The sequence below is a fragment of the Eleutherodactylus coqui genome, chromosome 5, assembly GCF_035609145.1.
Source record: "Eleutherodactylus coqui strain aEleCoq1 chromosome 5, aEleCoq1.hap1, whole genome shotgun sequence".
NCBI lineage: Eukaryota > Metazoa > Chordata > Amphibia > Anura > Eleutherodactylidae > Eleutherodactylus > Eleutherodactylus coqui.
This window is the reverse complement of record NC_089841.1, coordinates 237,760,273-237,773,387: the sequence shown is the minus strand read 5'-3', so window position 1 is coordinate 237,773,387 and position 13,115 is coordinate 237,760,273. Positions and strand designations below refer to the sequence as shown.

At 44.5% G+C, this 13,115-nt stretch overlaps 1 protein-coding gene across 1 annotated transcript in view; it reads left to right on the top strand.

The window, feature by feature from the left end:
• LOC136627202 (atrial natriuretic peptide receptor 1-like) overlaps positions 1-13,115 on the top strand; it is a 90,794-nt gene that overhangs the window by 28,526 nt on the left and 49,153 nt on the right. Inside the window, exons 9-11 of the mRNA XM_066602132.1 lie at positions 2,830-2,971; positions 10,121-10,207; positions 10,363-10,506. Of these exons, the coding sequence (XP_066458229.1) occupies positions 2,830-2,971; positions 10,121-10,207; positions 10,363-10,506 (373 nt within the window). The remainder of the gene's footprint in view (positions 1-2,829; positions 2,972-10,120; positions 10,208-10,362; positions 10,507-13,115) is intronic.

The window sequence follows — 13,115 nt, the reverse complement described above, 5'->3', positions numbered from 1 at the left end:
TGTATTACAACAAACAAGGCGACCTGGCAAAAAAACCCTCTATGTCTTTGTATGAAATCAGAAGCATATGGAGGTACAGTAACCCTCCTTCCCATGTGCAATATTACGGCTCTGTACAACTTGCAAAGATAGCCATGTGTGAGGCCTAAAGCTATTGTAGACCCCGTGATTCTTGTTAAATAGTTAAACAATACTGTATCATTTTGATATGTGCAATGTACTGTGCATCAATAGTCTTGTTATTTCTCAGTGGAGCAGCCTGTGCTATTGACCTAGTTTAAGAGAACATATACTCTGTGAACGCCAGTTATCTGCTCCCCAGAGTAAACTTTTTCAACACAGCATTTCTGTCCCAACGCTGTCTATTCCTGCTTGAAAAATTGGACATAGAGGTGAAAAAAGCTTTTATTTCACGCTATTTCTGTGCACACAAACGACTTAAAAGCAAATATGTAAAGTATTATAGTGCGGACTATTTTGGTGCAGCTACAATATACTGATACATCAAAATAGCCAAAATGCTGTTTCTACGCGGTTTTTAAGCAATCATTCTACATTTATGGTATATGATGAATATTTTCAGATCTCCATGATTTTATTCTAATACCTTCCTCTATAACTGCCCTGAATTTTTCTTAATGTTCGCAGACACTTTAAGAGGCACAATACAGTTAAAGGGGTGTTTTCAACTTGGCCCATCTTGGCCAAGATGCAAATGCCCATCTGTATGCTGTGGTCAAGGTGGCATGTAGTGTGGAAGCAGCCAAGTGAACTGAAATACACTGTTTCCTTATGGGGGTTGTCTGCCCTCTTCTTTACTGATGACCTATCCACTGCTCGGGACTCCTGTCCATCAGCTGATCATTTTGCCTGCTGGCTAGTTCAGTGGGCCAGATGTTGTTATCAACAGACAAGGGAGGAAATACAGAAGCCAGCTTCACTCCCATTGAAATTAATAGGAGAGCTGGGGTGCTACGACACTTGCTGCTCCTCTGCTGGTCAGAACTGAATATGATGTCCTGACTAGCAGAGAAGCAGGAAGTGCCATAGCAACACAACTCAACCTTTGAATTTAATGGGAGTAAAGATGGTGTGAAAGCATTGAATTATATTTATGCAGTAGTGTCTGTGCATAATATTTGTGCCATGGGCATAGCAAAAAGTATGTCTGCAAAAGACAAGCATTGTAGTGAACTTTTACTAACAGGGTCACAGACACTGAGCATGCAGCTTTGTCATAATTAACCTTTGCAATGTTTTACTTGTTTGTCATGAATTGTTGACTTTGTGGCAATGCTACACTATATAACTTCTTGCATCGAAACAATAACGTGGAAAAGCTTGTAAACATCACCTGAGTGTTTCTCATTGCTCTATTCTCTGATGCATCAAGTAATAATTAGGCATACCTGATTGATAGGGCTATGATACCCCTTGAGTATCACCTAAATTAAGTGATTCTTTCAACACCGGCACACGCACTTCCTGTGCTGTGCTGATGACTAATGACAACATCTGACCTACTACCCATGAGGTCTTATATGACATCTTTGGGGACCTAGATGTTAAAAAAAATAAGTTTAAAAAAATTACAGAATAAAATAGAAATATAAAAAAGAAAACGACCGACCACCAACCCAAACCATTGCCATCCTGTAAGACTATACCCATTATATATCAAAACGTCCAAAATGACAAAACCCATTCCTGTACTTTATTTTTGTGTAAATATACCAATTTTAAAAATAAAAAATCCTAAATTTAAAAAAAATCTTTTTTTTTTTTTAAGCTTTAAAATCTGCTCTAATAAAACAAAAAAAAAAACGGGAAAAGAATTCAGTGAAAAAAAGATATTAAAAAAAAAAGGGTCCTACATGTCACCGGAAAAAAATGCAGCAAAAGTAGCTGAAGAAAATAAAATAGGCCGTAAAAACCATCAAATGGGTAAAATCCCTTTAAAAAAAAAAAAGTGTCTGGTCCTTTTGGACCGAAACCCCCTGGTCCTTAAAGAGGTTGTCTCGCACCGAAACGTTTTTTTTTTTTTCAATAGGCGCGAGACAAACCCAAGGGATGGGTTAAAAAAAATATATATATATTACTTACCCAAATCCCCGCTCTGCGACGACTTCTTTCTTCCTTCTCCAAGATGGCCGCTGGGATCTTCACCCACGATGCACCGCGGGTCTTCTCCCATGGTGCACCGTGGGCTCTGTGCAGTCCATTGCCGATTCCAGCCTCCTGATTGGCTGGAATCGGCACACGTGACGGGGCGGAGCTACGATGACGACGCGGGACCAGCTCTCCGGCACGAGCAGCCCCATTCACCAGGCAGAAGACCGGACTGCGCAAGCGCGTCTAAAAACGCCAGAAGACAGCGAATTTAGACGGATCCATGGCGACGGGGACGCTAGCAACGGAGCAGGTAAGTGAATAACTTCTGTATGGCTCATAATTAATGCACGATGTATAATACAAAGTGCATTAATATGGCCATACAGAAGTGTATAACCCCACTTGCTGCCGCGAGACAACCCCTTTAAGGAGTAAACTACAATATACTACAATGCTGTAAATCGAGTTAGTCATGTTAACGATTGCTGCGTCTGTACTCTATCATACCTTCACATTGAGGTTTCATGATGAGTTTGCAGAAGACGCGCTCCGCGCTGCTCCGTCGTTTGGGATGTGTTAGATAGACTGGTAAATTCTGTATTGTTGGCTCCTTGTATTGTTATCAGTCAGAATAAGGGATTCCAGAATTATAATGGGGGTGTATTGTGTTAACGTGACCCCTGGGATGCTATTACAAGATTACATTCCTGTCTTTAGATCATTCCGCAGCTGGGAATCTTACAGGAAGCAGACTTCAGGCTGCCAGCACGTCCAATGCCAGTTGTATCACCACCCTGAGCTCCTGCACCGCAGCTGTCAGCACATCCACAAGGCAATTCTTCACCCAGACTGGCAGATAGTACGTCTTTATCAATCTCATCTCCTTCTCTCTAATTCTCTGCTGTAACACAATTGAAAACCTTTTCTTTGCTGCAAAGTCATCAATCTTATTAAATCTGATCTCCCCGTCTTTCCATGCAGGTTTATCATCATAATCCATTCTAGCTTAAATTATCATACGCTGGGAGTAAAAAGTGTGGTTCACCGAGCCTGAATAGAAAAAAAACGGGTATAGCCGAAGACATAAGAGCCTATTTTTCCCCTTAGTGACCTGCATACATTGTGCCTTAAAGGAGATGTCCCGCGCCGAAACGGGTTTTTTTTTTTTTAAACCCCCCCCCCGTTCGGCGCGAGACAACCCCGATGCAGGGGTTAAAAAACCCACCCGCACAGCGCTTACCTGAATCCCGGCGGTCCGGCGTCTTCATACTCACCTGCTGAAGATGGCCGCCGGGATCCTCTGCCTTCGTGGACCGCAGCTCTTCTGTGCGGTCCACTGCCGATTCCAGCCTCCTGATTGGCTGGAATCGGCACGTGACGGGGCGGAGCTACACGGAGCCGCTCTCTGGCACGAGCGGCTCCATAGAAGACTACAGAGGACCCGGACTGCGCAAGCGCGGCTAATTTGGCCATCGGAGGCCGAAAATTAGTCGGCACCATGGAGACGAGGACGCTAGCAACGGAGCAGGTAAGTATAAAACTTTTTATAACTTCTGTATGGCTCATAATTAATGCACAATGTATATTACAAAGTGCATTATTATGGCCATGCAGAAGTGTATAGACCCACTTGCTGCCTCGGGACAACCCCTTTAAGGACCAAGTGACTGTAGGAGCCCCGTGTGGCTCAGAGGGTTAAGGCAGCAGAAATGCAGTCCTAAGCTCTCGCTCATGACCTGAAGGTTGTGAGTTCAGGTAGCCGGCTCAAGCTTTACTCCGCTTTCCATCCTTCCAAGGTCGGTAAAATGAGTACCCAGCTTGATGGGGCGGTAATAAATAAATTACCTGGAAGCGCTGCGGAATACGTTGTCACTATACGAATAAGGGCTCCCACCCACTGGCCTTTTTTTTCTCCACTGCACTGCGAGAGTAAGTGAAAACTCTCGCAGAGCAGTGCGAGAAAATCGCTGCGATATCGCTGCGTCAGTCTCTTCAATGGGGCCAGCGGCAGCAGCGCTAGCCCCATTGAAAAGATATGGAGAATGCCGCGGACTCCTGCCGCAGCTGTGGCAGAAGTCAGCGGCATGCTATCCCGCGGGGATGAAGGAACCCTCTGTCACAGCTGTCTGCCGCAGCAGTGCCGATCCCATTGAAAGCAATAGGATAGCATGCCGCGAACTTCTGCCACAGCTGTGGCAGAAGTCCGCGGCATTCTCCATATCTTTTCAATGGGGCTAGCGCTGCTGCCGCTGGCCCCATTGTAAAGACTGGCGATGTCGCAGCGATATCCCAGCAATTGTGATCTGAGACTTTAACTTTAGAATCGCATCGCAATGGAGAAAAAAACGCCAGTGGGTGGGAGCCCTAAGATTTATTTTTATATTTATTTATTTTTCATCGTCACACTGCAAGAGACATAAGTCGTTGACATAGACATACGAGAGCTTGTTGTTAGTGGGACTAGTTGTACCTATTAATGGCACCACTCTGGGGTACATATAAAACGTGTTGTGCTTTCTATTGCTCTTTTTGGGGGATAATCAACAGAAAAATTACAATTACCGCCTTAAGGCCCATTTACACGGAGCGATGATTGCTCAAAGATTGCTCAAAGGACAGTTTGAGTGACAGCTTTGAGCGATCATTTTGCATAAACTATTAAGTAGCTACTCAGATACTTAATAGCAATTTAGCGTGCAAATGACGCCTTTAGCTGAATGCAGAGGGCTGTTATCTGCTTTCAGCTTTTTTGTTCTCCAACAGGAAACAATGCTATCGGCACTGCCCGTGGAGAACTCCTGATAAGACCGCACAACGATTTTTAGGTTGGCCTGAATTTAACAATCAGGTAGCAATTCACCTAGTTTGTTGACAGCAGCACTGACCAGTCATCCAACTCTGGAGGGGTTTAAATGATGCATGCTCCTTAAACGGACTGGACCAATATCCCAAGGAACATATGTCATGAGATACATATATGTGTTGGACACAAACGGGAAGACAATAGTGTCACTAGCGTCACCTTAGGCTGCTATGGGAACGAGAAGTATGCGTTTTGGTATGCCAGGTGCGTGCCTATCACTGGTAAGATAAGCAACATGTGGAAGAGAGTTTTTTAATTTGTTGGTGGTGGTGATTGGTTAAGTGTTTCTATTTACATGTGGGGTATATGGTGTATGTCTATCAGCTTGAGAAAGACCTAACTATATTGGTTGAAAAGTTGCTGTTTTATGGTTGCGGGAATAAAGGTATTTTTCCAGAGAAACCGGATTCCTCCCTGCATGATTTTGGAAGTCTGAATTACACCACTTTGATCCTAACAATCAGGTAGCAGTGCACGAAAAGTGCACAATGGCCGCGCGTTTAGATGCAACGATGATCGCTCAAGCGATAGCTTTTTGGCTTTTTATCAATTTAAAACGTTTTTTTGTGGGTTAAAATACATATTTTTATAACTGGATTTTTTTTCTTTAAATTACATTTTTGAATTTTTTTTGCACTTTTTTTTAGTCCCTGAAGGCACTTGGAGATGCGATTGTTCGATTGCTAGTATAGTACACTGCATTACTTATGTAGTGCATTGTCCTAAGCCTATGACAGCAGTCTAATAGACTCCACAGGAGGCAGAGCTTAATAGGCTGCATTACAAGGCTTCTGGCTACCTTGGCAACTCATTTGTACTATGCAATCGCATTGCGGGGTACTGATGGGTGACTGAAGGAGCCCCCTTCCCTGTCATCTGCTTACATGCTTCAGTTGCTAATGACTGTCGCCTGTAATGGGTTAAACAGCCAGGACCTGAGGTTTCTCTGCTACTGGCTGTTAGAGCAGGAGCCAGGCTGTCAGTATTCAGCCAAGCCACCACCTTTAAAAGATGTATGTGCAGGTTTAAAGCCCATTAGTGAGTCAGTAAGAAGGTGTATTGCGGTCCCTAACGGGTTAATGTTTCTATCCAATTAATCTACCACAGTACAGATATCAGAGGTAGTTTGAACCTTTTGCCTACATATACTGTGTTAAAAGGGTTCTACCAGAATCAGCTTTTACTATCTATCCAGAGCACTGAGATCCCAACCAATCTCGCGAATAAATGGGGGTCCTGTGTCCCCCTCTTCTCATCACTGCAGGGTCACTTTTCCTACAAGTGTTGATGTAAGATTGAATGGCGAGGTGGCAGCACATATATAGCTGCCAATCTATTTATTTCAATGGAGCTGATCAAAATTGCCAAGCACTTGTTCTCCACTGTCTCTAGCAGTCCCATTGAAAATTAATGGAGCAGCATCGCGCAAGAGCGGTGGCCACTCCATTCATTCTCCATCTCACTGTGGGAGTGCAGTAAGCCCACAATGAAGAGGAGAGGGGGACACGGGAACCCTTTTGTTGGGTTCAGGGGAGATCTCCGCTGTGAGATCCTACTGATCAGACATATTCATTACCTATCCTATGATAGCTGATAGCAATACTTAAGATGGTTGCCTTCCTGGTGCTGCTCTCCATTTCCAAAATCCAAAATCCCATGACAAGTGACCCTAGTAATGGTTGCTCCCCACCAGCTCTCATCCAGGGCGTGTAGCTATAGGGGGTGCAGAGGTAGCAGGTATCAGGTTCTGGAGCCTTAGGGGACCTAGAGGCTCCTCTATCATATAAAAAGCACTGGTATTATAAATGGCACATGGATGGCTGGGGGGCTATGTTACAGATTTTTTCATTGAGCCCTTGACATTTAGCCTCTTTTAAGATTCTATCAATGGCTCCATTTGCTAATGCTGCATCGATGGGCTACTTAGAGTAAAAGTTGTGGAAGGGCCCCCATATTGAAGTTTTGCATCCGGGCCCACAAGCCTTTAGCTACGCCTCTGCTCTCAACTTTTACAATCAGTAGGGCAGTAGGCAGTGTTTGTTGAGCGACAGCATCAAGCCCGTCCATGGGTTGTGCCTGGTGTTTCAGCTTATCCCCATTTAATTAAATAAAGCTAAACTGCAATACCAGACTGTAACAAGTTGGGGTCTGCTTGCCACAGGATGGCCCACCTTTGATACCAGAATGACCATCAGCCATGCAGAAATGCTCCAGAAATGTGGATTCTCCTTAAATCTGGCTCCTGTAAGCCTTTATTCACAGTACATAACAAAGTAAACATACACAGTCCAAATAAGCACCCCACCTGGGTGTTGAGTTTAGGGTGGTCTTCCCTATCAAACTCGCGCCTTTCCTGGTCCGCACTAGACCCTGGGCTAGCAGCCCTTCCAGCTCCACTGAGCTGTCTCTCTCAGCCAAAGTCTCCCTCGCCCTGGCAGGAACTGGCTCTTTTGTAGCCATTTCCTGCTACACCCATCAGGTGTTAAACCTTACTTCTCCCTTTGCAGGTGTCAGAATACCTATCTCGAACCCTCTGCAGGCTAGTCTGACACTGCCCTGCTACACAGACACAGACGTAGACAGGTACAGTGCTATTACTAGAAACAAGCCCGAAAAACCATCCATGTGGAAGAACTCTGTAGTCAACCTAATATTAGAGCTCCACGAGTCTATTAGCAGCTGCAGGGTCTGCTTGATAATATGCATTTAATTCAGTATATATTATGTATATATAAGGATAGAGCACTTAAAAATAGATGATTTGCCTACAGCAACCATTCAAATAGCTTCTAGCTATTATTCGGCACAAGAAGGTTAAAAAAAATGAGAATGTGATTTGTTCTCGCCGAAGAAACTTCTGTGAAGCTGTTTTTATCTTCTAGTTAATTGCTGGTGCTTCAGCTCTATTCTCCGTAAGCACGGCGGCGGCGGCGGTACAGAGGAGCGCTTGATAAACACCAATAATGATGGGACATTTCACCACTGAGACAAAACAAACAGTTTTCATCATGTAAAATAGCAGATGTCTGTGAAAATGATTCCCCAACGTACGGTCCCCCGAGGCAGATGGGATCACACAATCATTTCCTTCCTTGCAAGGGGTAAAGAATTTAAAGGGGTGATCCGGGCATTTAATCTCTTGCAGTATTGATGACCTATGCTCAAGATAAGTCATCAATAGTTAATTGGTGACCGCTTGGCTCATGACTCGGGACCTCCGATGATCAGCTGATCTCAACCCTCTAATCCAATGCCAGCTGCGACCCCAATGTAGAAATCCCGCCCCACTCCAGTGACTGTAGAGATCAGCTGATCACCGGGGGTCCCAAGACCTCTACAAATCAACTCTTGGTGACCTCTCCTGCAGATAGGTCAGTAATTTTTGCAAGGTCAACAATAGGTCATCAATTTAAAGGAGATGTCTCATGAAAGCAAGTGGGGTTATATACTTCTGTATGGCCATATTAATGCACTTTGTAATATACATCGTGCATTAAATATGAGCCATACAGAAGTTATTCACTTACCTGCTCCGTTGCTAGCGTCCTCGTCTCCATGGATCCGTCTAAAATCGCCTCTTCTGGCGATTTTAGACGCGCTTGCGCAGTCCGGTCTTCTTCTTTTCTCAATGGGGCAGCTCGTGCAGGAGAGCGCTTCCGTGTAGCTCCGCCCCGTCACGTGCCGATTCCAGCCAATCAGGAGGCTGGAATCGGCAATGGACCGCACAGAAGCCCTGCGGTCCACCGAGGGTGAAGATCCCGGCGGCCATCTTCACAAGGTAAGTATGAAGACGCCGGACCGCGGGGATTCGGGTAAGTACTATGTTTTTTTTTTTAAACGTCTGCATCGGGTTTGTCTCGCGCCGAACGGGGGGGCTATTGAAAAAAAACAAAACCGTTTCGGCGTGAGACATCTCCTTTAAGTGCCCACAATACCCCTTTAAAGCTTGTATGTTGAAACAGTAGCTTAACCCTTAGAGACATGCCGGTAACATAAAACAATGACACCAGGTAACCAGAAGCTCCACCAACCTGACTCTTGTGACATGTCTTGATTTGGAGAAATGGTTACGTCTGCAGCTCCTCTACACTAAAATGACTGGGATCTTTTGAAACCTCATTAACCCTTTCCAATCCACTGTCTGACGTCTAAAGACATTATGATTTAAGGCTGTACAGCTCCGATGTTTGAAGACATCCGTCGGGGTTCTCTTACTGTATATTGCCAGCCTCTCTGCTGTTGGGGCCTATCCAACGTGTCACCTCATGCAGTACTGGCTTTAGCCAGCATATAGCGTCACTGTATAACAGCAGCAAAAGAGTAAGCCCCCTAGGAAAACCAGAATAGAAATTGGACTGGAAAGGGTTAATAAGCTGCTATTAGGTATATACACTTGAATGGCTGCACCTCTGAATGGTAATTGGGGACCTGGTCAAGACTAGGACCTGTTCTTTTTAGTTGCAGGCAGTCATTTCCGCATGCTGCTCAACCCAGCAGTCTGATTCATTGACTCTTCAGATTCCTTATTGATCATTGCCTACTAGCAAGAGGTTTGTCTTATGGAGATGACCAAACGAAGTCTTCACACTATAGTCCCTTTCCACAGATGATCGGGACCACTGCCGATCAAATATTTGCCAGATCTGTGTGCATGTACACTGTACTGATTTCTGGAGGAAGTAGACAGCTCCATTCCTAATGTAGTGGCCAGGCTTGGTATTGCAGGCCAAGTTGCCATTAAAGTGAATGATCTGCAGTGCAGTAAGAACTGAGCTGTCTGCTTCCTGCAGAAATCAGCTGCATGCACAAGCACAATGGACAAGCAAATAGCTGATTGTGAGGGTCCTGGTCGGCGCACTCCTGCCAATCTACTGTTAGTAGCCTATCCTGTGGAATAGGCCATCAGTCGTTTACAATCCCTTTAAACCATTTTCAATTCCACATCAAAATCCCCATAAGGATTGTGCTGCAGAATTTTCTATATATTGTGTGGCGGGTTGCGCCAAATTATGTCCATTTGAAAGCAACCTTAATTGGGAGGCGGTCGCTTAGTTCTTGCTATTTTACTCATTTTGCAGTGTCTGCAGTTTGAAAGTTGAATTTGTTTAGTTTTTATTATTAAGTCTAACATGTCATATTTCTCAGTGATAGCAGAATAGTGGCTATTAAGAAAATCCCAAAGAAGACGTTTACCCTCTCCAAAACAATACGGAGGGAAGTAAAGCAGATTCGGTAAATGTTGATGTATTCAACCAGTAGAGTAGAACCAGCTGGTTTTGTTGTTATGCCCAGTTCTGTGGTGTTTGTACTACTATTTTATCATCCTCGTAGCCATAGCCTATCTCTTGCATTGACACCAACTGATTCGCCCTGTACCACTTCTATAGGGACCTTGATCATCCTAATCTTTGCAAATTCATTGGAGGCTGCATTGAAGCTCCTGACGTAGCTGTCATTACCGAGTATTGTCCCAAGGGAAGCTTGAATGATATCTTGCTGAATGAAGACATTCCTCTGAACTGGGGTTTCAGGTAATTGTATTGTTGTATTCTGCATATGTCACTGCTGCATATCTAATGAATTAGATAATAGAGGAATTAGACATGATAATTATTATCAATTACAGCGGAAAATAAGTTACCGAAAGCGGGATCAAAAGTTACCGAAAGCGGGATCAAAGTCACTTCATATCATTGAAAGCAACTAGCCATTTTTACTAATAAAAGGGCAGATTAAATTGTCAGTTTCCAGCAGGATGCAAGCTGCGATGTTCTATGGGGGAAGTTGCACAGGTGCAATATACTGGGCAAGTAGCTCACACTTCATCCGTACATGAAGGAAGGGGGCTGCTTAGTATTATAACTCCACACATATAATGCTGCTATAGGATGCCAGTCACTTGGTTATATTAGCAGTATCGGTGTGTCTGCACACTGGCCCAGTAAACAGCTGATCGGTGAGGGTCCTGGGCAGCAGAGGCGTAACTTGAAGCTCCTGGGCCCCAATGCAAAATCTGTAACAGGGCCCCCAACTATAATGCTTTATTCATAGTACTGGGCTCCCTATATGGAGAAGAGAGGCCTTATGGGCCCCCCAAGGCTCCTGGGCCCGGGTGCAACCGCATCCCCTGCATCCTCTATAGTTATGCCCCTGCTGGGCGAACCACTCCTTCCGGTCTACTGCTACCGGTAGTTGCCTATCCTGCAGAGTAGACCATTGGTAGTTTACAGCTGGACAACCCCCTTTAAAGGGGTTGTCCCGCGCCGAAACGGGTTTGTTTTTTTTTCAACCCCCCCCCCCCCCCCCCCGTTCGGCGCGAGACAACCCCGATGCAGGGACCTAAAGAAAGCTTACCGGAGCGCTTACCTGAATCCCCGCGCTCCGGTGACTTCTATACTTACCGGTGAAGATGGCCGCCGGGATCCTCTTCCTCCGTGGACCGCAGCTCTTCTGTGCGGTCCATTGCCGATTCCAGCCTCCTGATTGGCTGGAATCGGCACGTGACGGGGCGGAGCTACACGGAGCCGGCATCCTGCACGAGAGGCTCCATTGAAGAAAGCAGAAGACCCGGACTGCGCAAGCGCGGCTAATTTGGCCATCAGAGGCCGAAAATTAGTCCGAAACCATGGAGACGAGGACGCCAGCAACGGAGCAGGTAAGTATAAAACTTTTTATAACTTCTGTATGGCTCATAATTAATGCACAATGTACATTACAAAGTGCATTAATATGGCCATACAGAAGTGTATAGACCCACTTGCTGCCGCGGGACAACCCCTTTAAGCCATTTTCAATTCAACATCAAAATCCGCATGGAGGCATAATTTTCGAAATGTTGTGGTGCGCCCTTCTGAAGGCACCCTAATTGGGAAGGGGTCACTTGCTATTTTACTCATTTTCGAGCATCTTGCAGGCCTATTTGTCACATTCATATAATTGGATGAGGTGGGCTGTCAAGTTCATCTAAGCATGCCACACAAATCAACTGCAACTGCTAATACCCACATTATATCCAGCATTTTGTTTGAACCTAAATTTGCACCAAGACAAATCAGCACTCCTACAGATGTATATTTGCCAAGAGTTATTACTATTAGCCCCGTTACTTCTTAAAGTGCCATCATATACGGCAAGGTTGACGTACAGATGGGTCTTTCTGTAGCGTGACTCTTATGCAATGTGATATCATGGTGTGCCGTACTATCAGGGTGGTTTATTTACACTGTGATGTGTTTTACATTGGATATGTTGTGTTAATATAAGAGAACAATAGCTTTTTAAGGGCTTAAGATAACTTTCTGCGCCGTTCTACAGATGCATCACATACACGGGCCGATAAAATGTTCAGATGCGGGAATCTCGTTCGTCGTTCAGTTTCTACATGCAAAAAACTGACCAACGGATCATCCTGTCTAAACAGGAAGTCAATCACAAATTAATGACTAGCCTGCTTACCATGAATGGTGGTGCCGGCCTGCTCCGCCTGCATTCTGATCATTCCTATGTAGAAGCACAGGAACGCTTATCACTGTGATGACTTCTCGGGCATCTGCGCCCAACAAGCCGTCCCGTGTTAAAGAGCCCTAACATGGTGCAGAAAGTTGTCTTATCTTAACCCTCTAAAAAGTTTTTGGTCTTTTTCCATAACACAACAAAACTCATTGTAAAGTCATATAAATTGTAAATAAACCACCCCAATAGCCCGGCCCACCGTAATATCACATTGCATTCAGAGTCAAGAAAAATGCATCGGTATCATAAACAAGCTAACATCTGGAAGAGTTCCTAATATCACTTATGACAAAAAAAGTGATATTTTTCTAATACTTTTTTCTGTAAGATATTGCCCCTTTTACACAGGCCGAGAACTCTGTCGCGAGATATTCCGTCCTGGCTGAAAGGTCCTGTAAGAGTTCTTCTGACAATCAAAGGTGGCTGGTTTCGTACCAAGATATACAATAACAATCTTATTGCCAATTAATGTCTCATATAGAGGTCATTGCCACGCATCACTCTGTATCACCACAAACTGCTACATATCTGGTTATTACGGGTAAACAGCGTGCTACCAGTGTTACTGTTTATTACATGTATTTAATTAAAGGGAAGTCAATCCACATTAATTTATGCAGACTTCCTT